Source organism: Nesoenas mayeri (assembly GCF_963082525.1).
Source record: "Nesoenas mayeri genome assembly, chromosome: 9".
NCBI lineage: Eukaryota > Metazoa > Chordata > Aves > Columbiformes > Columbidae > Nesoenas > Nesoenas mayeri.
This window is the reverse complement of record NC_137557.1, coordinates 13,759,259-13,786,715: the sequence shown is the minus strand read 5'-3', so window position 1 is coordinate 13,786,715 and position 27,457 is coordinate 13,759,259. Positions and strand designations below refer to the sequence as shown.

Below are 27,457 nucleotides of genomic sequence, written 5' to 3'. Positions count from 1 at the left end.
AGAACAAGTTATAAAAGCAGCACAGAAGTGAAAACCTGTGTTTTTTCTTTCGAAAAAATGTGGGCACTCTTGTTTCTCATAGGTGCTGCAGCTGTTTCTGCTGACCTGCAGGATCTTGCCTATGATGGGTAAGAACAGACATCAAGTTTTATATTTGCACAATTTCTGCTGCATGAGCAAAAACCTCTCAATTGACTTACCTGTTTCAAATTCAATTTTTTCTCCCCTTTCAGGCAGAAGGTGTTTCGTGTGTTTCCACAGAATGATGAGCAGGTGGGAATCATCAAATCCCTTTACAGCGACATGCAGGTAAATAACTTGGGAAAGGGGGTATATTGCATTTGAAAGGAACGTTTCTCCTTTTGTTCAACTAACATATATCTTAAAAAAAAAGAAATCATGCTACTGAATTAAAGACCTAATCTTGATTCCATTCAAGTCAGCTGAAGTGTTCCTTCAGAAGGAACAGGACAAGGTGATAAAGCAAGAGCTCTACAAATACATTCCAATACCTTCCTTGAAAGTCTGGTTAATCCAGTCTGAATATCAAAGTGCCTATCAGAATTTATTAAGACAATAACTTAATCTGAAATGCTGTATTCAGTGTGGGGTGATTTCAATAATGTATTAGATAAAACATGGAAACTGCAACTACCAGAACTTTCACCATTATAGGCAAAACATTTTGCTCACGTAAATAATCTAAAAATAGGTACTCCCAACAAATTGAACTTGTCTTTGGCCTCTAGGCTCTCATCTTTTCTTCTCTGACTTTCCTTTAAATTGTCCTTTCCAACCAAGCTGCATGTTTCTTACTGACCTTGATGTAGATATATGATGACACAATGACATGAGAAAAAACAATAAAGACAGCAAATGTGTTTTCAATATTTCTCTTCAGCTTTGATGTTGTAAAATAGCTGTTGGTGAACAAGACACCATTATCTGTAGGACGAAAGGATGGTATTTTTAATGAGGTACAGATGTGGAGAACTATCATAAACAGGCTGAAACAGTAGAATGCTGAAACAGTATTTTGTAGAAGAATATGCTATTGTATGGTTCTGCCAATATTACGAAAATTAATGTACTATGCTTGCTTTTAAGTGTAGTACAAAGGGATTGTTTTTTTTCTTTTAAGCAAAGATCCCTGAACTACCACTGTTATACAAAGCAATGAGTCAGGACTGATGTAGTAGTGTAACCTGGAATAGTCACCTCCCTTGAAGACACATAGTCTGTGAATATGCCCACCAACCCAAATTTCCTTTACGTTCAGGAGACGAAAGGCTAAAAAGGCATTAATTAGGTTGTCAAACCAGTTTTACTTCCATTGGTCTTTAATAGAATGCTGAATCCATAAGTCCTGAAAATTACTTCAGCAACAAATATGTGAAATATTAATAGTAATAGCACTGTTGTTTATCCACCCTAAAGTAAATTTTCCCTGAAGGGACAGGTTTCTTATACCAATTTTAGTGATCTGAGTCTTAAAAGCATTCATACAGACAACAGTCTTCCCCAGCTGATTTATGCGAAGTATTTATATAGTGTCCCCCTGCTACAGTCAGAAGGTCATTTTTGTCTAATGCTTATAGGCAAGAACCTCCAATGAAATATGTACAAAGAACTAAAGTTGTAAAGACTGTTATAATATGCACAAGGCTGTATCCACTTAGATACTGTAGAATACTTGGCATTTGTGAAACTGTCACTGACATCTCCAGAATTCTGTCATATAAATTGCAGGGCCTCATAAAATCATCTTGATCAATTTCCAGTTAAAATTTACATTGATACTTCTGGCAAGCAAGGGTGGGTCAATGTAATAGGGTAGAAATTAAATTTAGTATTTTAATCACAATCAACATCACCATCACGCATACACCCACCTAAAAATCACAGCCTTGTGTGTATATTTATTTATACGTTTATTTGGCCTTCTTTCAGGTTGACCTTTGGAAGCCAGACTCTGTCACACTCCTAAAGTCAAAAAGGCAAGTTGATTTCCGAGTTGAAGCTGACAAGTCTGCTGAAGTTGAAGATCTTTTGAGAGAAAGTGGAATGGAGTATAGGTAAGTTTGTTCTCACTATTGTATTTTGAATAGAAGGTGATTAAATACTGGGAAAATGTGTTCAATCTTTTCATATTGGTCAACTGATCTTTCTGTCACAAACTTCATCCCTCCTGTGGTTGCCTCTGCTGGGGTTCATCTTTCTTATGACAGTTCCAAGGGACTGTAGCTGCTCTCTGTTAACGGGGTGAGGTGAAATGTTGACAGGGGTATGAGTTGGAAGCAAATACTTACTACCAGGAATTTCCCTGAGGTGAAAGCTCACTGTGGTACAGATGGGTGAAGTGCAGAAGAGACAAAAAAGATCTCCTGCTAAAGACAAAATGCAGCAAAGGTCTAGAAAAAGCCAGAACGTACAGCAGATGTGTTTGCACGATAGTATCAGGAAACTGAAACCAGAAAATGAGCCCCAAGGGCCAGCACGAGAGGCTCCCCACTGATTTGTCTAAGCTGCAGAACAATAGTGAGAGGGGCAGAAAAACCCAGCTGGTGACAAAGAGAAGACAGTTGCCAGGTGAAGGGCCAAGGGAGTGGGGAGAATAGATTCCCAGGACAGTCTTGGGCTTACTCAAGTCACAGAGCAGATCCATGGCAACGATTTCTCCAAAGAGAAAGCTCTTAATCGGCCAAAATATTTTGTAAGTATATTACCCAGAAATAAGAAAGCTCTTAGTTTCTGTGACTGAATACAACTGTAGCATAAGTGGAGGGAAGAGTCTACACTGTCACATTACACTTGCCGAGAATGGAAGCATTGTAGTGAGTAGCACTAATAGGAGGGTAAGGGGAAAAGAGCAGGACCAGGCAAGTGCTTATACTTCATACCTTCCAGTCACTATACAAGCATTAACCAAGGATGAGAAGTTGACTTTGGGCTGGAGTGGAGTGGGACTGTCTGTTTCATTGCTCCTTTAGCTCCACTTGAGCATTGCACATTGGCTCAGTCAGTCTTGATTATCAGGCTTTTTCCATGTGTAAGGGACAGTCTGTCAACATCATGTACTCAGACACTGAAAGTCAGCGTTAATTGATCAAATTCTCATTACTTCATTTGGCTGAGTGAATAGTTTTTGTCTCTCAGCCCCATTGTTGTTGCCATCAGACCAAACTCCTTCCTGGACACCACACAGTTCTCATGAAACATAAATTTTATGATCTGCTAAATCTAAGGATAACCCAACCCTAAACTTACTGGCCTCATGTTAACCACATCTGATTTGGATGCTGCTGGGGGAACACAATCTAGAAACACTCTGGAAGAAATTGTTTTCAGTAATGCCACAGCCCACATACAGCACAGAAGTCCAGTCTTGGTGGAATTTCCTCTTTGGCAAAGGAGGAGTTACTCTACATGTGTTAGTTTTTCCTGTAATATTTATGAACTCCCTCAGGTCCATGCACAAATCTTTTGATTGCAACAAAGGCCACAATCTCTAGAAGTGTCCCTGACAAACTTCAGTGGAGCGTCCTTGTGACAACCCAAGCTGTTACAATTTCTTTGAAGTGCCGTTGCAGTGCCACGACATCATGTCAATGTAGCCATTTGCACTGTTTGTTCTGAAGGCTGGTGGTGCCTCACAAGCTGGCCTCCTGCTCTTCTATTCAAATCACAAATTATCAAGGACATATCCTACATGAGTAAGATTTGTAAAAGTGTTAAGACAAGCACTGGAAAAACAAGAGGACTTTGATAGCCAAGGCTGAAATATAAGCAAAACATCCTCAAGAGTATGCTCAATGATTAGCTGTGCCTTTGTGACAGCCCCAGGGAAAGCTGAACAGGAGAGACCCCACCAATCCACACAGGGTCCTGGGGTTTTCTTGCCATTATGTGTTCTACTTTAATAGCCCACCTCACATGCAGTCAGGTAGCCTGGAAGATGGATAATGCCACCTGCAACAGAGCTGTCAAACCACATCTCAACTTCAGGAGCTTGCTTTTACAAGGAATTTAATCAGGCAAACATCTCTGGGCTACTGATGGACGTGTCATGTTGCTGCAGGCTACCTGTCCTCCAGTGCCCTAAGTTCAAGAGATGGCCCTTTTCCCACAGAGGCAGAGGCAATCTGGCAACACAACGTCAGCCCAGAGCTCATTTTCTACACACTCTCTGTCTCAGCATTGCCATTCTTCCTAAAGCAGACTGTTGCCGCCCTGAAAGTTTGTTAGTATAAAAGTAAGTGGGCAGGTGCTAAGTAAGAGAAAGCTATTGTTCCCTGATTATTCTCACTGCGAGGCTGAGGCAGGAAGTAGGATGAAACTTGAACCTAATAGATCATATTTTCAAATGCATGAACTGACCCCGCAACATTTCACTTCACAATTCATGTGGCCTGAATTCCAGGAAGACCCTGAAACGCTACCTGGTGTTTACTTTCCTGCTAGCAAATGGTATGTTTCTCTTTACACTTTTTGTGGTGCCTTATTGCAGAGTTCTGATTGACAACCTGCAGGCTGCATTGCATGCCCAGCTTGACAACAAGGCTCGTACCACTGGACACAGCTATGAAAAGTACAACAACTGGGAAACGGTAAAGTCTAGAAGTTTGCCACTTTATCAGCTGGGTACCATTGCCTCTGTAGTTGAAATGGTTCTGATGTGCTTCCAGCTTTCTTCCCTTTTCCTCTTCTGTTCCATCCATTGCTTCATCCATTATTAAGATAACTCCTTCGTCAAACTGTCCCTCCTCTTCTCCTTTATTGCTCATTACCAGGTTGATCTATATAACCTATTCCTCTACATCTGTTTCCTCTATTTCTGCTCCTAGTGCTGCACAGAAATGCTGGCAGAAACACAATGGCTAAGCTGACACGCTTCACTGCTGGCTTGCTCTTTCCTTTTCATTCCTTGTCCCATCTTCTCCACTAAAAAAACTTGGTTCCATTCCCTGCCTCAATTCTAGCTCTTCATCTTCTACCATACGCTCTCCCTTCCTCCCACCTTTTTTCACAGCCATGCTTAATTTTCCTGACACATAATGCTGACCATGTGACTCTTCATGTCTTTACAGTGGCTGCTTATCATCCATTGCATCACAGTTCTTATACTTAAGAGTACGACAATCTCCCTTTCCTGTCTTTCCTTGCAAAAATCTTTCATTTTTGTGCCAATCATTGCCCACTAAGCACCTGTTACATTTTCAAACAAGAAAATCTGTACTTTCTCTCCAGGTGGTATCTATAGACCATATACAGAACTAATCAGTTTTCTTCTATCAGAACTATCCTAAGGGAAAAAAAAATCTCCATTTACAAGGCTATTTAAAAATAAGAACAAAACCTCCTCTGACTCTGCAAAGGTTATAGGCATGCAAAAAAACCCACCAACATCCATAATGTCAACCATTATTTCTAGTATTTCCTTGCCAGTTTGTCTACATCTGTATGCTGCTTCCTGTCTTCCTCTTAGTTCCTAGGTAGCTCTTTGGGCATTAAACCCTTTATGAGTGAATGTGATGACTTTTTGTGAGCTTCTGAAGGCATCTGTAACAAAGGGACTCTGCTCAAAAATTAAGATGATAAGAACTATTATTACTTCCCTTGATGATACATAGAATGAAGGAGAAATTATTTCTTTTGTACTTGGCATTGGTTGACTGTTCCTACAAATCCATGTTCAGCACTTCTGTCAGTAATTCAAGAATGATAATGAATAAAAGAGCCATGAAACTGAAAAACATTACAACATGTAGAAGATCTAAGACTTTCAATCTACTTAACAAGAAAATCAGTTTCTTTTCTGAAGAGAGTTTAAAAGGTGACAAGGTCATAACTAATACAGGGTCAGCATTCAAAGGGCTTTATAATCCACCAGCCATACTCCAATTATGGATTTAGATAAATTCATGCTAGAAAATCTTAATTCAGACATATAGCTCTAGTACAAGTAGGAATTAATACTTGGATATCTACAAACTGTATTAAAGATTAGACGCTCAGAAGGACCATTCTGGCTTGAAATCTGTGAATTAATTAGTCTGGACCTGAGGAACAGACATCAGTAAATTTAATCTCCTTATTAAACAGATTGCTGCTTGGACTGCCAATATTGCTGCTCAGTACCCAAACCTTGTCTCTCGCAGTGTAATTGGGGAAACATATGAAGGACGGTCAATGTACCTTCTCAAAGTAAGTGCTCTGATTTTTTTGTGCCAGACCTTTCCTCTAATAACCTCCACAAGGTAGTAATATACATTTTGCAGAAAATCTAATACCTTTTGTTCACTACTACTCAGCTTTTTTAACTTTTTTTTTTTTTTTAAAAAGGGGCATAGTGAATTATTAGAAGTTCAGACATATCAATGTAACCACACTCCTGACAGCTATTTGAATGACCATCTACCTTGATGTTCTCTCAATCTGTTATTTTAAAAGCCATTTAGTCTAAAGGGATCTATAAATGTCAGTCTTTCTAGCAATAGGTATCAAATTTGTATCTTCATCATCTATAAATTTTTGGCATAGCTCTTATGAATAAATAAGATATGATGACTTAAAGATGAGAGTATTAGGATTACTTGCTCAAAATTGCATAAGCATTTACAATAATATATCATTCAAGCAAAGATCAACTATTAGAGACACTACAGGAAATAAATCAACAGTGCAGAATAATAAAATAATTGGGGGGGGAAGCTTATCTACATTAATAAAGCTGAAATTATTATTGAGAGTCTATTGTTTAGCTTGAATATCATGGTCAGCTGCAGCTGAGAGAGCTGCATAGATTTCCATTTAACAAGCAACGCTATATTTGTATGAAGTTTGACTTTTTAGGTCAGCAAGCTGAAGGACTTGTTCTGCATAGAAATTATTTTATTCAAGATCCGGTTTTCTTATTTTATTTTTTTTCTAGGTAGGAAAAAGTGGTGCAAATAAGAAGGCCATCTTTATTGATTGTGGTTTCCATGCAAGAGAGTGGATCACCCCTGCTTTCTGCCAGTGGTTTGTGAAAGAAGTCAGTAAGCTTAATGATGAAAAAATACTTTACAATATGAAAGTATGTTTAAGAAAATCTAAAGCGAGCAGCAAGAGCTGAGGCCACTGCAGGTTGTCTTTTTACCGCTATATATCTGTCGCATATCCCTTCTCTCACCTCAGATGGTTAGGGTATAACTGCTTACCAACCTAATGGTTGGACCTGTAATCTTTCAGCAGCTTAAGACTACCTAAAAACGTGTATGAGGTACTGACAACGAAAAGGGTTATTTACACAGTCTGTAAATTCCTTTTTGCACCTGTAGTCACAGGAAGGTGAGAGACAAGCAAAAAGGTCTAATAACACAGCTAAGCACAGAGTGCACTGAGGAAATGTAGCCAAGAGAGAAGGAAGAGTATAAATGAAATTCCTTGAGCTCCACTCAGAAACAGGGAAATGCATATTCCTCCCTTTGAGCTGCCACTTTGAGTTGTACAGAACAGTTTCTAAACTATGAAACTATATTCAGGAAAGAGCTGCACAGGTTAAATTAGCTTTACTTTGGGCTGGGATACTTTAGACCTTGAATTTTATCTCATTTGCCTTCTCTTCCTCACCACCAATATAAAGTAGATGTGAGTTGTCAAATGCTGCAGAGTTTTCTCTACAGAGAAGAGACGTATTCCCCCTCAGCAGCGGGGGTCAATCAATTTGGCAGAACAACCCACTGATTGAACCTCAAACTTTGTGAGAATTCCTGCTTGAAAATTTAAAAACAAACAAACAAACCCAAACAAACAAACCCAAACAAACAAACAAAACACCAAACAGAAGCAGCAGCTGGGATTTAAAACCCGAGTAAAGGAAAGCCAAAGCACTGAATGAGCCACGCTGGCAGAGGCATTGGTGGCAAGTACAATCTCAGCCTTATCAGCCAGCCACAGCCATGAGGGTTTGTTTAGGGAGCGGTGGAAATTGAAAGTGACATCTCAGCGCAGTCAAAGGGAGTGTGATTTCATTAGCTCCTCATAAGGCTGCAGACAGTATGTGCTGCCATTTTTTGCTTAGCAATTCGCGTCACTACAGCTGTCATTTGCACCGTCTGGCCACTTAATTCATGGGTGTACCTGACACCAGCAGTGGCTCTGCTCAAGTGGGTCCAGGTGTGGAGAAGTGCTTTAAAAGCACAGCCCTCTAAGCATCATCAGTGGTTCCCTTGGGATTGCTCCTAGATGTAAAAGCAAAAAAAACCCCAAAACCTAGAGAAAAGCATGAGCAAACAGCAGAAAAAAAAATAAAATAGGACAAAGTATGTTCTAGTGATCTGAAACTTGTTTTCTAGATTCTACATCCAACCTTCCACTTGCTAATTAAAGGTCAAAGATGCCTTTCTGCATTGCATTGCTCCCTGTGTTGTCCTTTATGTCTGTGTAAAGGAAACATGGGTGCAACACATTTCTTACAGCAAATTTCCACGATCATCGCATGCTCCCTCAACACTGATATAAATCTGTGAGTGGGCATACAACGTGCCAGGCCATGAACAATCATGATATACAGGTTTACGGCAGGAGTTCTTGTGTCTTTCTTTCAACGTATGTGTATGAAAGAGTGCAGGGAAAAATCTGCTTCCCTATGAATACGTGCATCCACAGCATTATGACTGGAAATGTATAAGGACGTTCCTTGGAAATATTCTCTACAGTTTTGATTATTGATGACAGTTATTTGCACAACAGCTATAAAAAGTGAGAATAATGATTTTTCCTTCTCACATAGAATATACCCAAACCACTAAGGTGACAGGATGTAGTTAGAATATATGGATAGGAACTTTGCTCTGTCTGCAAACAAGAAGCTAGTAGATAGAAATCTCTTTCCAGTGATTCATTATCCTGTTCAAAAATCAACATTGCTTTACCATATAATTTATCTACCAAAATGAAATGGCTTTCTAACAGCAGCATGGTTTAGGTCAATGCAAATCCTCAAAGTATATGTAATATCACAGAGCTGCCGTGTGTCATGTGATGGAGTGACCTGGATGACTTTGTCCACCACATTCATTAATTCCTGATCCAGTCCCAGGCCTCTAAGTACACACGGGAGATACAGATCTACAAAGGCATCATCAGCTTTTTCTACTTTTCTCTGACTAGGCTGTTGAGACCTATGGAAGAGATACTGTCATGACCAGACTTCTCGACAGTTTGGACTTCTATGTTTTGCCTGTTCTTAATATTGATGGTTACGTTTACACTTGGACAAATGTAAGTACATTCTTGTTTCTCAACAACAGTGTTGCTGGAAAAGACAACTCTTAGAACTTTCTCTTAGTTTTGATCTATGCTTCATCATTGTATTTCAGGACCGCATGTGGAGAAAGACACGCTCTAGAAATGCTGGTAGTTCTTGCATTGGTACAGATCCCAACAGGAATTTTAATGCTGGCTGGTGCAGTAAGTGTCTCCTAACAGTAACTGTGAGTGATCATACAGACATGCAATAGCAAAGATGTTTGATTATGTAGACTTTCCTACCTGATGGTCCAGCTCAAGCTTGAGTGAAGACCACCAGTACAGTACTGTGAGCTTGTGTTCAATTGCTGGAGCAGTTTTGAGCAAAAAACAGAGTTTCATTACTAGAATCGTCAATATGGCTACTTCTATGACCGTATCTATGCACACATGTGCACATAGCTACACACACACTTTCGGATGAGTTCAGAACAGAAACCGAAAGAGTTTCCTTTTGGTTAGTTTCACTCAGTAGAGAGGGATCTCTTTTGAGTGGTTTCCACTTCTCTGTTTCTTGGAAACATCCTAGAAATGGGGGAGATATGCAAGGAGAGGACTTTTAAGTACTGAAGCAAATCAAAATCTCAATATCACTTACATAATATAAAAAATAGTGTAACATGACTCTCCTAACAACCAACTTTTTTTCAATAAATACTTAAAAAATTCACTTTTCTTCCCAGCTCTTGGGGCCTCAAAAAGGCCCTGTGATGCTGACTACTGTGGCTCTGCACCCGAGTCTGAAAAGGAGACCAAGGCTTTGGCTGATTTTATTCGTGAACATCTTTCTACAATCAAGGCGTACTTGACGATTCACTCCTATTCCCAGCTGCTGCTGTATCCTTATTCGTACACTTACAAATTACCATTGAATTCCAATGAACTGGTAAGTCCTTTTGTCATTTTGACCTAATGAAAAGAATAAGTAAAAATCATCACTTGCTATTTAGGTCCATTTAACTTCAAGCAGTTTCTTTAACATCTGGAAAGAACCTGTACAGCCAGTTTTTTAAAAAACTTCAGTCTTTCATAGCAAGAACAAGGGAAACCATGATAGCTTCAAGATAGTTCAAGCACAGGGTAAATTTAAGCGCCTTATTTAATTTCCTCATACACAATGAATTTGCCACAAGGTCAGGTTTGTCTTCCAGTCAAGCTACACAGAAATCCACTGTGCCGTGCAGCACGGCTCCCTCCTGGATCAAGAGGTTGCTGTGTACGTAGCTTTAACACATTTCATGGAAATATTATGCCCTGTAAGTCAAGCTAACTGCTTGATAGATTGTAAAAACTATGAAATGACTGAACTGGTATCATCAACAGCAGACAAGGATCTCTGTCTACCACTTGCTACAGAACTTCAGTTCCCACTGAAGTAAAATGGTAAAACTCCTATTGATACAGGTTTAGGACAACGAGGCATTTTTTCTCATAATTAAAATCAATTAGATACAAAACAGGTTAAAAGTTTCAGTTCTGAGGCCTTTCCAAACAGGCCTGCACTCAAAGACACCTTTTAGTTGGAAGAGGAGAGGATGAATGTGGTGGTTTAAAGGACAACAGCTCTTTTATTTACCCTAGAGAAAGGCCCCACCCTAATGCCATTTAAGTAAAATAACAGCAGTCTGGAATATATTTTTTTAATCTTTAAAACTAGAGACAGGGTTTAAAACTACTACACATTTTTAAAAGTTGTAAACATTTTATAAGGCCAAAAATCAACAATCATGAATAATAAAATTACTTCAGTTCTCTGGCATATTAGCGATTAGAAGCTGTTGGCAGGGAAAACAACATAGCAAAACAAAACAAACAAATCTTGATTTCCCTTTTTTCCTGGATGCTGCCAAAAGTCCAAGGCAACAACACTGTGTGTTGCTGTGCTGTGCAGGTTTGACAGATTTATGAGTGCTCCCAAAGAGATGTCATGATTCTGAAGCACAAATACAAACTGGGGCCAACAGTGAAGTTTCTTGTTACATTTTTTTCAGCTTAAAAGAGAGGATGAAATTAAGATGAAGATTTTGTTTTCTTAATTTATATTCCAGAAATTTTCAATTGTTATTATTCCAGGGAACTGTAGTATTTCTTGTGTTCAGTTTTTACAAAAGCTTTCACACATTGCAGCTCAGTGTAAAATAATAAAACAACACAAAACCCTTGAAGCTGCTTTGTTGTCAAGATCACAAAGTTCCCATGTGTTAAAAATTTGCATGACATTCTGCCCAATTTTTGGAATCAAGAGCAAATGTGATGAAACATAACTAAAAGTACAGCATGTTTCTCACAATGTTAAATGGAAAAAGTTTACATTGAAAGCTCATTATTAAAACAATGCTTAACAATAAGAAATAACCTATGTGCTTTTCTAGGTTTTCCAGATCTTTTATTGGATTAAAATTTTATATTAGCAATATTCTATTCTAATACACCATAGAATTTAATTAATCACTCATACTAAGGTTCTCAATTTTTTATCAATAAAAACTCTCCTTTCCTGTCATAGAAGACAATGCTGCTGTTACCACTCAGCATAAAAAGTTAAATAGCTCGGCAATGCAGGCTATATATGTCTATTCAACCATTTGATTTTACTTTGAAAGTTAGCCTTTCCAACAACACTTTATCTTATATTTTAAATTGGGCACACTAAACCCAGAGAGAGTTCATTTATTTTCTGCTACAAAGCAATCACAAATCTCACCACCATGACAAGGTGACCTTATGAGTGTTTTTCACATCTTAATTAAGGGAAAATATTTCCTCTGTTGGTGATCCCAACAAAAAGACAGCAGGATCCCAGAGGTGCTCAACTTGTGTAGTATCTGATGTTAAAAAGGGAAGACTTCTTGCCAAAAATCCTTCTTTTGGAGAATGATATCAGAGTAGCACCCAATCCACATTGCCTGTAGTTGGGATAATTAAACAGAAAGGGCCAAATTCACCCCAACATCAGTGAATTAAATAGAAAGTCAACAGGCTCTGGGTCAGGTTTGAAAATGCAGCCTTTGAGATTACTTCAAATAACTAAAACATTCATTTAAGCTGTGAATAAAGAAAATTTAAGTTTTTCAATCAATTGTACTTGCTTGAAACGAGACAGCTACAAAAAGAAGTAATATTTTGTATGCCAGTTGTTATGTTTCATGTCTAAAAGTTCTGTCTAGATTTAGAATTTAGAAAAACGCTGAAGAATGAGAATCTCAACTTTTAACAGAAATTGTTTGGGCAAATAAAAAGATTATAAATCATTTTGCAAATGAAGAAGCAACATTGGTAGTGCCATTATCTTATCTTAGATGTTATTTTTACTCTGACAGATCTAATAAATTAAAGGAAATATAGTTGCAATTTCTTATCTGTGTCAGTGAGCAACTGGACATGTGCTTAAACAAACCCTCACATGTCTGCTTAACATTAACAACATTTTGTTCCATTGTATGCAATTAAAGATAGGATAATATCATAGGGTTTATGCTGCATTCCACAGTTTGAAATAAAGAAGGGCACAAAAATTGAGTAATTTGAGATTAAAGCCACTAAGTCTGCAGAAGAGAAAGATTTAGAGAATACTTGTACCAACCTTTTCTGCAAGTGTACTGAACTGCACCTCAAAACACTTTTGCTGTTCACAGCTTCAAGAAACTACCAGAAGGCATAAAACCATTCTGGTTTTTGTTTCTCAGGTAGAACAGGGCACTCACAGAGAATCCCAGTCATCCTTTATGCTCCATTGCATTGCTATAGCAAATCAGAACAGCTTCAAAGTTATTGTAACATACTTTGAGTTGGGGATTAGAACTATCAGTTAACCACCGCCAGCTCTGGGATGTAAAACATTATGGAAGTCACGTATATCTCTTCCTTTCCACAACTTCCCACCCTTCTCCTTAGATGCAAGAGGGTCTCTGAGGATCTCAACCCCACAGCTCACAAGGGTTTTCCTCAAATTTTCTCCCAGTATTCAGGGTTGTTGTTTTGTTCCCTCTTCTGCCCGCCCCCCCGTGTCCCCCCCCCCCCCCCCCCGATGTTGCACAAAACTTTCACTGTTATCCAAATAACACTTCAACAACAAAAATAAAAACATCCAAGACAAGAAAATCTAGGTCAGGAATTTCTCAGAAGTTACACAATACTCTTGTGATGACACCCTGAAAGAAAAATGTGCTCCTTTTGGTGAATCACATTTTGCCTGCTTCATAATCCTCTTGACTCATTCTTTCCTATACCCTGGACTATTACTCTGCACACAGAATACACACTTGAATCCATCTCCTACAGAGGACAGAAGCATTAGCTTGTTACAATTAAAAAATGTGCTTGGCAAGACCAGTATCTCTCCACACCCCCAAAAATTCTTTTGATCTTTATTTTACTATTCACATTTTTGTCCTCTTGCAATAAGGAACTCTGTATTTAATCACACTTTTCATAAACACTTCAGTCCATAATTTTTAATCAGTTCATATTTTGGCCTTCGCTTTCTATTAGGTCACCCTATGCTTTTCTCGTTTTCAGCAGAAAATCCTAGATTTATCAGTTCTTGCTTGTATTTGAATTGGCTCTGAACTATGATTTGATAGTGCAGAGGAATGTGCATCGTGCCCTTCCTTCCCAGGTTCCATTCCATCTCTCAGTTAAACAACAAGCTCAGTGTCAAGTACATGTTTACAGCCAGCTCATACTCATTGTCACTTTAACGTTTGTGTATCATTTCAGTTTGGCAGGCTGCAGAATATTATATTAATTTACCACCCAAGATAATTTTCTAGACACAGGATTTCAGTTTGTATTACTTGAATGAATACCAACCACATTGGTTATTGTTTCAGCTCACCAAAATTCACCTTCCACATTGAGTCAGTCTAGTATTTAATTTCCTCTTGAGTGCTTAAAATAGGATTTAGTGGAAAGTGGAGATTTGCCCAGAGTCTGTACAGCCTGCAAGAGGAGTGAATTTCAAATATATTGTTTGACTTTGTGAATATCAGTTTGATTATTTAACCTGGTTCCTGGGAGAAGTCTTTTCACTCCTGACTTTATTGCTGAAAGTGTTTAGGATATACGGAGACCTGTGTGTAAAAATTTTTGAACGGCAAAAATCCTGTTATCTAGGAGACTCGGACATACCAATGAAGAGTTGCAACCTGTGCTGTTGTTTTATCTGTGCTGTTGCAAACTCCTGTGATTGTACTACTTGTTACAAGTAAATATTAGTGAAGTCAGCTGGGAAGCACAATAAACAGGAAAGTGGGCAGAAAGGCAATGTTTGGAATTGGCTTCACAGTTCCTCCACCGAGTTTGCCACAACAGAACTGCTCTGTACTGACAGTCTTAAAATTGTGAAAAGGATGTTTTTAGTAGCAGCATCTTCAAGATGAAGCTCATGTATGAATGACTGAAAGGCAAGAGTCTCCAACAGGTGTAGGGCACGTTCACCTTAACTCAGCCACACTGGAGACCCTCTCACCAGGGATCCATTTCTTAAACACTCTGTGAGATTGCCACAGAGAAACAGGCTTGCAAAGCAAAAAGAAGCATCATACCCAAGTCCTCCATTTGGCTGGATTCCCAGGACTCTTGGGGGAGATACTTAACTATGAGCAACAACAGAATAGTGAACAAAATTACACATCAGTCATGGACTGAGGGGAGTCTGTTTTTATTGGCAAAATCAGAGGCCTCAGAAGTTTAGCTTCATTTGGACAAAATTAACTTTGCAAATACCACATTTTCAGACTTTCATTACAGAGGAAGTTGAGGGCCCCTCAAGCAGCACATGAGACTGAGGTGAAAAATACAGTTTTCAATCTCGGGCAAATCAGTTTGCAGTGCAGTGAGGGAAGGGAGCTAAAGGTCCAGTCAATCATTCAAAAGGCTTCTCCAGATCCCTGTCAGACCATGAAGGCAAAGGGAGTTGTCTACATGCAGCAGCTGCATAAGCAACATCCCCAAAGGGTTTCCAAACAGCTGCAATTTCCTGGCAAATCTAACCTGATGATACAAGAGTAAAACGAGGGAGATGCTCCCCAAAAATTACCTATTGACACACAGAAGATGCTTAGCCTGATAATTTATCTTGCTAGTTCAAAACTCCAGGTGTGCTAAGAGAGGCCAGTAACATATCTTACATTAAAAGCTCATAACTAGAAAAAACAGATTTAAGGGTTGTGAATTATGTAAGATAATGGCAACTGAGAACACAGCTCTGCTGCCTCAATGGCCCATGCACTCTGTACACAAGATCAAGTAAAATATTAGTAATTGCTGGGTAAACACAGACGGGTGATTGGTGCAGGGACCTCTAACTTCTGCTGAAATCATCAGCTCTGTGAGTTCTGCTGCAAGTCAGAAGCTGAAAAGCCATTTCTGCTCCCAGTTACAAGGTATTAATTTGGAGTTATTTCTAGGACTTCAGGGCGCCAGTTGTTGCCCTGCTACTATAACTCTCAGCAAAATTTTCCATGCAAGAGAAGGATTCTTAACAGTAAAAAATCCAAAACCAACCAAACAAACCCCAAACAAACCCCAACAATTCAGTTAAGGCAGTTATGCAAAGAGATGTAGAAAAATCCCTCAACAGCAAAGAGTACCCTCAAAGGTCAAAAAGAGAAAAGAGAGAAGCCAGAGAGTGGTAGTCAATGGTGCGGAGTCTAGTTGGAGACCAGTATCTAGTGGAGTACCTCAGGGGTCAGTACTGGGGCCAGTATTATTCAATATATTCATTAACGACTTAGACGAGGGAATAGAGTGTACTATCAGCAAGTTTGCTGATGACACTAAGCTGGGAGGAGTGGCTGACACGCCAGAAGGCTGTGCTGCCATCCAGCGAGACCTAGACAGGCTGGAGAGTTGGGCGGGGAATAACCTAATGAAATTTAACAAGGAAAAGTGTAGAGTCCTGCATCTGGGCAGGAACAACCCCAGGTTCCAGTATCGATTGGGAAATTACATATTAGAGAGCAGTGTAGGGGAAAGGGACCTGGGGATCCTGGTGGACAACAGGATGACCATGAGCCAGCACTGTGCCCTTGTGGCCAGGAAGGCCAATGGCATCCTGGGATGTATTAGAAGGGGGGTGGTTAGTAGATCAAGAGAGGTCCTCCTTCCCCTCTACTCTGCCCCGGTGAGACCCCATCTGGAATATTGTGTCCAGTTCTGGGCCTCTCAGTTCAAGAAGGACAAGGAACTGCTGGAGAGGGTCCAGCGTAGGGCAACCAAGATGATTAAGGGAGTGGAGCACCTCCCTTATGAGGAAAGGCTGAGGGAGCTGGGTCTCTTTAGTTTGGAGAAGAGGAGACTGAGGGGTGACCTTATTAATGTTTATAAATATATAAAGGGTGAGCGCCATGAGGATGGAGCCAGGCTCTTCTCGTTGGCAAACAATGATAGGACAAGGGGCAATGGGATCAAGTTGGAACACAAGAGGTTCCACTTAAATTTGAGAAAAAACTTCTTCTCAGTAAGGGTGACAGAGCACTGGAACAGGCTGCCCAGGGGGGTTGTGGAGTCTCCTTCTCTGGAGACATTCAAGACCCACCTGGACATGTTCCTGTGCAGCCTCACCTAGGCGTTCCTGCTCCAGCAGGGGGATTGGACTAGATGATCTTTTGAGGTCCCTTCCAATCCCAAACATACTGTGATACTGTGATACTGTGATATCGATGTTTCTCCTTGCAGCTGTTTTCCAAGTAACATACAGGCTTGAAAATCCAAACCACTTTTCAAAAACTAAATATCGTTCGTCCTTTTTGAAAATTCTGGGCATTATTTACATCCCTCTGCATAAATCTGCATGTTATTTCCTTTTTACAGATGGTTTTGAAAAATCGTGCTATTTTAAAAAAAATCCCCATATTTTTTATTTATACTCACAAGTATGTACTTATTTTGTATTATTCTTGCTGGTTTATACTATATTATTAAGAGGTGACTTTTGTTCCTATAAAGTTGATTTTTTTAAATGTATCTTTAGGTTTTGGACTATAAAGCTATTAGGAAAGCAAATGGTAGAGTGTCACTTAAAGGAAAAAATCAGATATCAAAACTTCTGATGAAGTTCAATTTCATAATGAAGTCATAAATGCTCAGTCATGTTTTTCACTTAAAGGGGGTCATTTAAAATACCACCTCGATCTTCAGCCCGCAGAACTTGAGGAACTTGTTTATTTGGATTTCAAGCTCTCAACAGCTGGAAATCTCAACTGGTCTTTCTACAAATGTCTCTTTTTTACAACTTCCTGGCCTATAAAAAAAAAATTCCCTCAGATAAGAAGATTTCCCGACATACTTTTCTTGGTATCTGTTCTGGTATTATTTATACCCATCATTGGGCAAGTGAGTGAAAGGAATGTCCTATTCTTCCCAAAGAGCAGCTCTGTTCTATTGTCCCTACCATGCAGCTTAATAAGAGAGGGCAAATCCTAGTTACTAATAGATCCATAAATAATATCAGACTATCTTTACGAATTTAATTTCTACTTTGCATATATTTGAAAAGAGTAAGAATCAGTTTACATTTAAAAATTCATTCATTTTGAGAGATGTGACTCAATCTCAACTGTTGATTAAATGTATATGTTATAAACAAAAGATGACTGAAGAAAATATGGTATCACTAGCAGATAGTAGACTCCAACCTCTACAGTTCCCTCAACATGTGTTAAAAATTATTATGGATTTTAGAAAAATCAGCTTATTAAGGGATTCCCAACCAAACAAAACCCCAAAACAAACAAAAAAACCCAACCAACAACAAAACAAACAAAAAACAATCCCACCCTACACTCCCTCCCCTCCCAAAAAAACCCCAAACAAACAAACACTGGAGGGAGCCTCGCTCCTGCCATCGCTCTGAATCCAAGATTGTGAAATGCAAAGCAACAACATTCTTCCTACAATTGCTTGTGTTTGGACAATAGAGAGGCCAGAAACAAAACCTCACATTCAGGTACAGCCAGTTTTATAGGTGGAAAGTTAAGCTTCAAATACTCTTTGGTTTGCCTTGTTTAAATATTCTTTATGTGCTAAATGATCACAAATTCCTACAGCAAATTCCCATAATTCTAGGATGTTCAAAATCCAGCATTTGTGAATGGGGAAATACTTTCAACTCCGCAACAAACTAGACTGCCAGTGCTAATGCGAGCATATTTTTACGCTGTTTTGTAGAAGCTGAGAAAACTTCCAACTAAGATTTTCTAAACACATTGTCCAACATGCCTTTTTGAGTAATTCACAGGAACACTTGAAGCATAAGGATGAACAGAGAATATTTTACAATATATCTTCCACTGGGAAGTAAGCCAGAGTATAACCTACAGAGAAAGAATGGGCTTGAGGAAATTCCTGGAATTTCAGCCATTCAGCTGCAAGCTATAAAGATATGGCAACCCATTGCTTATTCTTATACTAAACATCTGCTTTCAAAAATCATTCATATTTATCATCTGCTAGTAATAGTTTTCAGGTTTTATTACCAACATGCTGTATAATGAAGAACTGGAAAAGCCACACGTTCCAAAGAAAATTCTGTAATTTTCCTTACTGCAAAGATACAAAGCTTCAGAGTACTAGTGATGGGCCTGATCCAGCCCCCACTGAAATCCGTGGGAGTTGAATGAGTTCCCCTGTGCACAGGAAATGAATTGAAATTAATGAGACTACATATGGTTCCAGGGTAATTTATGTCTTTTCTGGCTGTTAATATTTATAAGACCTTAATCTGCTTTCACTTGTATCACTGTTCAACTCCACTGGCTAAGCTGACTCTACTCTGAATTTATAGCTACAATAGAAGGAAAAGAAAGGCCATTGTATGTTCACAATTTACGGTATTGTTAGTATTCTCTAAAATTCTCTTATCTCTAAGTAAGATACCTAATTTAGTTTTAATCTTGTACAAGTTTCTTCTAAGTATAGAAAATGCTGTTACCTTTTGTCCCCTTATGTACCCAAACTCCACTGCACTCTACAGCAGGCTGTACATGGATGGAGCAACACACAGACTGGACTACACTCCCTGAAACCTTAGAGAACAAGCTCTTTACTTATAAGCTCTTTTCACAACAACAGGACAAGCTGAGCCTTGTCAGCTACTGACATCTAGTCATTCTGAGAGGTGAACAACAGTTTTCAAATAAAAACTTCTCAAGCATGGCTTTTCAATTTATGCAACAATCTAGTTGCTTAGATTCACTCAGAAAGCTTCTGAAAATCTGCATTTATCATTCTTATTTGCCTACAGCATTCCATTGCTCATGCTGCAACCGAACAGCTGTCCAGTTTGTATAATACTCAATATGAATATGGCCCAGGAGCTACAACAATCTGTAAGTACTGGCCTAAATATGCTAGCCCTCTATATTAAGTGCTACTAAGTCTATCAAATGCAGTTTTCTAGTGACTATTGCTCCTCTTCCTAAGCAGTCTCCTTTTTTCATCTGTATATACTCAGAGGTATATCTGGAATCTGTCATTTCTAGAATACGGGATGATATATTCCTTAAGGATCCCAGGGAGTGTGTGACCCCCTGGAAAGTAAAGTGATGTGATAAAGTGTTTAGGAATTCCTGTCCATAGCATGAATTCCTAAATCATATGCAGCTTAGATCAAAACATAAAAATCTTGACCTGAGATTTTTCTAGATTTCCAGTATCTCCAGTCAAAGTGAAAAGACGATATGAATAATGGCTTCAGCCACTCTAGCAACACAGATAATTATTTATTTTACTTTGCATTACAGACTGAGAAATGTACTAATTACAATTCCATTCTTCTACTCTTCTTGGGAACCCAGCTGTAAGGGTATGGCCTTTGCAGTGACAAAAGCCGAGCTGAGTATGGTGCATCTAGATTTCTAGAACTTTAATATCTCCTATGCTTAAGATCTCCTCATTTCCTTAAATATGGAAACTAATATCTTTTCACTATTTCTCTTTCCTTAAATAATTTTAAAAACAGTTTCTCCCGATGTTAAGAATATTTATGGAGAGTTTTCCTTAACAAATGTTTTGGTGATGCTTAGCAATTCTCGAGGCTCCTTCCTTAGCAAAAGAGACTGACTGCCTTCATTGCACCAGAATACTGGAAAGGGAGGTTACCATTTGTCCAGAAGAAAAACATGGAGCTGATATCCCAGATCTGCAGTTCTTTGAGATCTGTATGAACCTCAAAAACCTACCCAGTGAGAGGGTATTTGCTTCTGCTATCACATTTTTCTAAACAACCCCATGCAGCATGCCATCCTCCTGTTCCCCACACATTCCTCCTCTGGTCTCCCCACAATACTGATAAGGAGGGAGCAGTTTATCTTGTTTACATTTGCCTGCATGCATCAGCTAGAAGGAAGCTTGCAAATGGCCTAAAATCACAGAAGCTTTTCCATGAGCAGGAGAGATCAATCAATTCACTGAATATTCCTTTTTATGTGTTCTTTCTGCCTTTCTAGTTATGTTACTTGAGCCCAAAGTACATCACATTTCAATGCGTAGCCACACTCTTCCAGTTAAGCTTTACTTTGTTTCTTTATCAACAGATCCTGCTTCAGGGGGCTCTGACGACTGGGCTTACGATGAAGGCATCAAGTACTCTTTCACTTTTGAGCTCCGAGACACGGGTAGATACGGTTTTCTTCTCCCTGAATCTCAGATAAAGCCGACCTGTGAAGAGACTCTCCTTGCTGTTAAATACATTGCCAATTATGTCCTTGACCACTTGTATTAGAATGGAATTCTAAAAGCTATTAAAGAAAATTTTATTCAGAGATGCTTTCCTTTTCATTCTTCCCTAACAATAGGTTTTTATCTCTCTGTACTTAACGTTTTCAGTCATGTTCTTAGTTCATCGTAGGTCAATAGATCTACAAGTTTGTCAAGATGTATTATATCTTTTACAAAGGCAACCACTTGCAGGGGGACTAAAAAGAAACAGAACAAGAAGCTTAATCAATGTGAGGTAAAGGTTGCCTTAATGATTAAAATTATCTTTACACAGAGTAAACAGGCAGAGCATTAGAACCCACACAGCCTGAATGCTGAACAGTATGAGAACAGCCAGGTGCTTCATATCAATGCAATTTCATCCAGCCATTCATTGTCTTAATGGCAACAGTAGCAAGGAAAAGTTCACATCTCATACTATTACAATCATGTGAACTGTGATATGCTCTTGTCAATTTTCCCAAAACCCACCCTGGATTTGCCCCGTCACTGAAAACTAGTTTGGATCTGAGGTCACTGCTAGTCCGATCTGAACTCAGTGCTGAAGCTTACAATTACGATAAGTTTTACGGATCAAGACTTGATACAAATCATGCTATAAACTACCCCGCATTTAAGGCTCTCATGCTCACTACAGTAGCATTTCTCAAAATATTCTCAGAGTCCTGGTACTTCCTGGGGCCCCACATGTTCCTACTGTCCTGAGCGGAAGAACCATAAAACAGCATAAAGACTAAGTCTAGTGATAAATGATTAACTGTTTCTTTCATGAGAAGCTGTAAAGAATTATCCCCTCCCAATCAATTTTCTGTCCAGGTAATGGGGGTCTGATTAGGTCAGAGTGCGTGGGAGTGATAAATAGCCACTCTGGGCTGCTTTCTCTCGCAGCTGCAGAAAATGTGTTTGGCATTTATTAATGCGGTTTGGAACTTGCCTAATATGGGACACACTCTGCAGAAAGATGGGGAAAAACCTTATGTCAACACAGAAGCTGGCTGATCTCCCTGCCATTGCCGGAAGCTCTGAACAGAGACTTCTGCCGTCCCTTGACACTCCTGGAATTAGCACTACTCCTGGCAGGCCCCGAGCTGATGCACTCAAAACAGAACACAAAATGCATCTTACAGAGAAAATGGTTCTTGCAAGAAAATCACCAATTTCAGACCTGTCAAAAACTAAGCGTTCTCCTTTTAAACCTCTTCTCTGTGGAGGGGAACTGAAAGACAAGGTCCCATTTAAAATTACTTTCATTTATATAGATAGAAAAAAAAAGGAACACATTCACTAGCCCACTCCAGTTAGCACGGCAGCAGTTGGATGAAACTAGTCCTCACACACGACTGATCCATCTGCTCTTGATCCCTGGTGAAACTGAACCCATGTGTGAAAGTAGCACGGACTGGTAAAAAGACATCATTCTGTCTTGCAACAGAAGTGGGGAGAAGGATAATCAACAGTACTAAGAATAGCACAGGATGCAAACAGAACATACTGGCCAGAGCCAAAGGGCAGGAAAATAAATTTTTCAGAATATAAAAGATTTTGGCCTATTTTAACTAAGCATTAACAACCACCCAGGGATCATCCTGAGTATAACTGCATTATCTGGGAATATATAATAGGCCTCACACCAACTGCAAGGCAAATTGCTGATACTCAGCACTGTTCTAGGAAGGTCTTTGTAGGACTGCAGGCAACCAAACACACAACAAATACAGTTGAGGGGTAGGTGACGGCACCCAGCAGCTTCAATAGTGTTAGGGTTACCACAGTTCACTTAAAACTCTGACTCCAAGGCAGAATATGGCACTCATCTGATAGCTCTGATGTTCACAAAGTCAAATCATGGCAAGGCAGCGACATGCAGCTTTTCTGTGCTTTCTCCACGGAATGCAGCCACTAGTATCTCTGGTCAAATTACATAGATTTAGAGAGGAAGAGCAATTAAACGTGATATATCATCCATGCAGCTTGGAACATACAACCAAGAACATATGGGAGAAATTTAAGCAGGAAAGGACATTCTGCTGGCAGGTAAGCTGTTAGGGCAAAGGCACTGAAAGAAAACACAGAGAGGAAGTAAAGGTTCAGCAACAGGTCACAATGCTTCAGATTTCAGCATTGCCTACAAAAAAACATAAGAAATCCACATGCAAACCTGATGGATAATATATTTGCAAAGATGCCATCATAATTATTTGGAACCAATTTCTCAGCTATGAAACAGTCCTTACAGAAAACCAGGAGAGACAGAGGAAAAGAAATAAAGACGCATTATATGAATGATGGAGGTACACTTTGACATTTGTAAAAGGTGGACTTCTTCAATAACCCTAAAGAAAAAATTTCATTTTTCTCCAAACTGAATCTTTTTCTTGTTTTCTAAAACCAAATAAATCCATAAATAAACAATAAATATTTTACCAATGTTAAAAATAAACAGAACCCACCTCACAAACTCTCTACAGTTTTGCTTTTTCTTGAATTGCACAGTTTGTTGAGTCTTTACTGTGAACACTGTAAGCCTACACTGCAATTTTGTAGCATATAAGAATATTTTTAACTGTATCCATGTTTATGAAAAAAAGCCATTAAAAAAAAACAAACACAAGAGGGGAGTAACTGTGCAGCCCTGACATACCCCTTACTTCGGCAGAGGGAATGGGAATTCTGTCAAGAATGGAAGCCTCTTATCAAAGGAATGCCGGCAATGCAGGCTGACAGCATGGAAGGCCGGCGGTGTCAGGCAGAGCGGTGCCTGCAGTGCGGGGAGATGATCCTTCCCTGCACCCAGCCCAGGCAAGGCCACATATGGAGCGCTGGGTCCAGTGCTGGGCTTAGCGGTTCAAGAGACAGGGACACACTGGAGTGAATTCAGCAAAGGGCCATAAAGACAATGGAGGGACTGGAGCACCTGTCATACAAGAGCTGGTACTGTTCACCCTGGAGAAGTGAAGGCTCAGGGCAATCTTATCTGTGTGTATAAATACCCAGCGTGAGGCTGTAAAAAAGACAGAGCTAGGCTCTTCTCAGTGCTGCTCAGCAACACGAGGTATTGAGCACAAATGAAAGCACATGAAACTCCATCTGAACACAATAAAAAACTACTTCTACTGTGTGGGTGCCCGAACACTGGAACAGGTTGCCCAGAGACATTGTGGAGTCTCCATTCTTGGGAGATGTTCAAAATTTGATCAGACATAGCCCTGGGCAACCTGCTTTAGATGACCCTGCTTTGAGCAGCAGGTTGAACTGTATGGTCCTGCGTGGTTCCATCCGACCTCAACTGTTCTCTGATCCTGTGAAATTAATCTCTGTCCAATGCAGGTCAACCAAGGACTGAGATCAACAATTTCAGCTTTTCCTATTTGATTTATATTGCTCCTTTAATGAGAGATAAATAGAAAAGGAGTATTCTGTTTCCTTGGTTAAGAATCACATCAAAAAGCTGCCATATTTCTCATATTAAGCTATTGTTTAGTTAAATACATTCAAACACTCAATTCATTTCAGTGTTCCGAAACTCAAAAGAGATTAAGAGCTGATGAAGTGTTTTAAAGACAATGTCCTGTCCACATGCCAGGTCTCACAGGAGTGGTATCGGAGACACCAGAGCACTCGCAGAGGAAATGTCCCTTCAGTACAGATCACAGCTGCAAAGGCCTAACAAAGGCTCCACTATACACATCCTCAATTCTTTAACGTATAAAGCAGGGAACTCACACATAAAAATCAATGAAATAGAGTAAGTCCTGACAGTTGTGTGAAACTTAGACACAGGCTTCTGGGGAAGATATTTCCAAGTTTGCTCAAAGTTCTCAAGCAGCTGCTGACAGATATTTGTAATTCAGAGATGTAAACTTCTGTTCTTAATGATCCAGACCCAACTGCCTCCAAAACTGCTAGAAATTAAACCTATGCTTACAATGCAGCCTGTTCTGAACTCTGCTTTGCTGACATCTGGCCTTAAGTACATTTCCCATCACTTTGAATTTTCCCAAGGACAGACATGGGCTGTGCAGTGAAGCAGGTTGCCTCTGTGCTCCCCATTGCACTCACAACAGCTGCATTGCAGCTGCACACACAGTCATTCACCACAAGAGGAGAGGCAACAGCCAAACGCTGCTTTCAGAATGGGATTGCAACCCTGTACTTTACAGGAAGGACGCTAAGCTACTTGCAGTAAACTTTGCAGCCTCAGAAAACAGAGAATTTGCTACAAACAAACAAAAAAATGCAGCTTGGTCAAGAAATAGTGAAATATTTCGAAACATCTCAAAGCACCCCAGTTTCTTGCAAACACTGAAGTGCTTCCTTTCTGCATTTAACAGAAGACCTAAGATGCTTAACTCTGGAGTTCTTCAAGGAAAGCATGAATCACATTGCTTTAATATAAAATCAACTCCCAATTTCCTGGCTTCATGGGGGAAAAAATCAAATACTAATGTTTCTCTTTAATACAATGATAAATTAAGCCACAAGAACCAGCATAAAGACTGTAGCAAAGAAAAAAGGAAAACAGTTCAGGAGTAACGGCTGCCACCCCTGCAGATCCCTGTGCTGCTGCTGACATGAGAGAGTGAGGACATGGAGCACAGCCCAGTGTCACAACAACCTACCAGCTCATGTCCAGAAGTGACACAGCTCAGAGCATCTCTGTTCCTACCAGAGTTAGTCCATAATTTAATCAACCTCCTACAAAAAATTAAGAGCTGCTAGTAATTTTTTTAAATTACAAAGAGAATCAAAAAGACAAATACGCTGTGATACAGCATTGACATCACTATTGACATGCATGTTGCATCAGCATCACTCACCAGCATGGTTCCTTTTCTGCCATGGCAAATGTGCAACATTCTCGGATTTTGAAACTGTCAATAGAGTAGTAGATGCAAAAAACCTGCTTTTCACTGATATTTTCATGTCCCTGTTCATAGGATGTGCGTGCACTAAGACAATAACCTCACATATTTAAAGTTTTAGAAGTTTAAGTGTTCAACACAGCGGAAATATTCTAATTTCATGGTGTATAGCAGGGGTGTCAAACCGTAGGAGCAGTTACATTTATGCAGTCCTAAAGTTACATTTGGCCCCTTAAATGCAACCATGAACCTGACATGCATCCTGGTGAAAATGAGCTTGACATCCCTGGTGTACAGTACATTCAGATCCAGACACTGAGATCCTTTTCTCTTAAAAAAGTATCCTTTGCATATGTCAAGAGATTCTCTGTTCACCTATTCTCTTCCTAGGTCTATGCACAGTAATGCCACAACAGTCTGTGAAGTCACTCTTCATCCACCCTGGAGTAAATGAAAGGAAAAGCAGGTCCTCCTTGTGTTATACTCAACTAAGGAGTTCAGGCCTATTGAAATCAACAGCTATTTCACTCAAAAACTAAACTGTGAATATGGCAAAAAACACTGAAATTTCACCGAGGTTTTTTTATGTTATTTTTCACTTTGCTTCTATTAATTCTTCAACAGTTTTTAAATGTGTTCAGAAATTGAATGAAGGGTTCAAAAGGGAATGTTCATTTTACAAAGACTTTCAGAAAACTGTTCTTACATTTTCCTCCTGCCAACGGAAGTGCTGTTCATGATCTGAATGCTTTCTCTAAGGATCATAAATAGAACCTTTCCTGTTCAAATGGAACTAGAATTCCTAATGACACAATGATGTCTTATACCTTCCCTCTTTTGATATGTATCTTTGATTCATGTCTGAAAAGCAACAATATAATCCTTATAAATGTGGAATACCTTTCCTTCATTTAAAAGGAAGGCTGAATAAAAAAAGATGTTTTATTTCTACCTTTTGCCACTACTATTCCTTTGCAGTTTCAGTCGCTCACATAGCCACTGTAAGTTACACTGTCTCTGACGGCAGTTGTGGCAACAACATACTCAGCAATAAATATGTTTAGAAATAATGAATTATTGTTAAAGGTTCTTAACACAAAATTAATTTGCATTATGTGCTTCTGAATTTGAAAATCTGTTACACCTCAGAACTTAAAAAATAAAAGAAAACTTGCTTTTAAAAAAGCCCTATTACACTACACTTACACTGGACTTGTTTCAGGTGTCCATGTATTTTGGAATTTCCTAGGATTGTAGTGATATATAGCTAAGAGAACTTCATTGTTAAATTGCATAGCCCAGTATCAACTTCTGGCTAACAGAGAAAAAGTATTTACTGAGAGGCAACTCTGCGTTTTATGTGCACTAAAATATTCACTTCATTTTAAAAATATTTTAGGTTTTAATAAATGTGAAATAAAGATTCCAGTACCCTCACATTAACTTCAACCCAGACTAAACTGTGTGGTTGCACCAATATACCCATAGAATATACTAAATTCTCCTAGACTTAACAGCTGTAAAAGAACTCTCTTCCTGAACAGAGCAGCTGCCAGGCATAATAATTAAAAAAGGAAAATCAT

The 27,457-nt window shown here is 39.3% G+C and overlaps 1 protein-coding gene across 1 annotated transcript; it reads left to right on the top strand.

The window, feature by feature from the left end:
* Nucleotides 1–57: 57 nt before the first annotated feature.
* CPB1 (carboxypeptidase B1) lies at nt 58–21,016 on the top strand (the record flags this gene model as incomplete). Its single annotated transcript, XM_080349858.1, has 11 exons — nt 58–128; nt 234–309; nt 1,951–2,075; nt 4,508–4,607; nt 6,103–6,204; nt 6,932–7,033; nt 9,154–9,264; nt 9,363–9,453; nt 9,975–10,177; nt 19,538–19,622; nt 20,829–21,016. The coding sequence occupies 11 exons, from the start codon at nt 58–60 to the stop codon at nt 21,014–21,016; spliced, it is 1,254 nt and encodes a 417-aa protein (XP_080205984.1).
* Between the last annotated feature and the right edge of the window lie 6,441 nt (nt 21,017–27,457).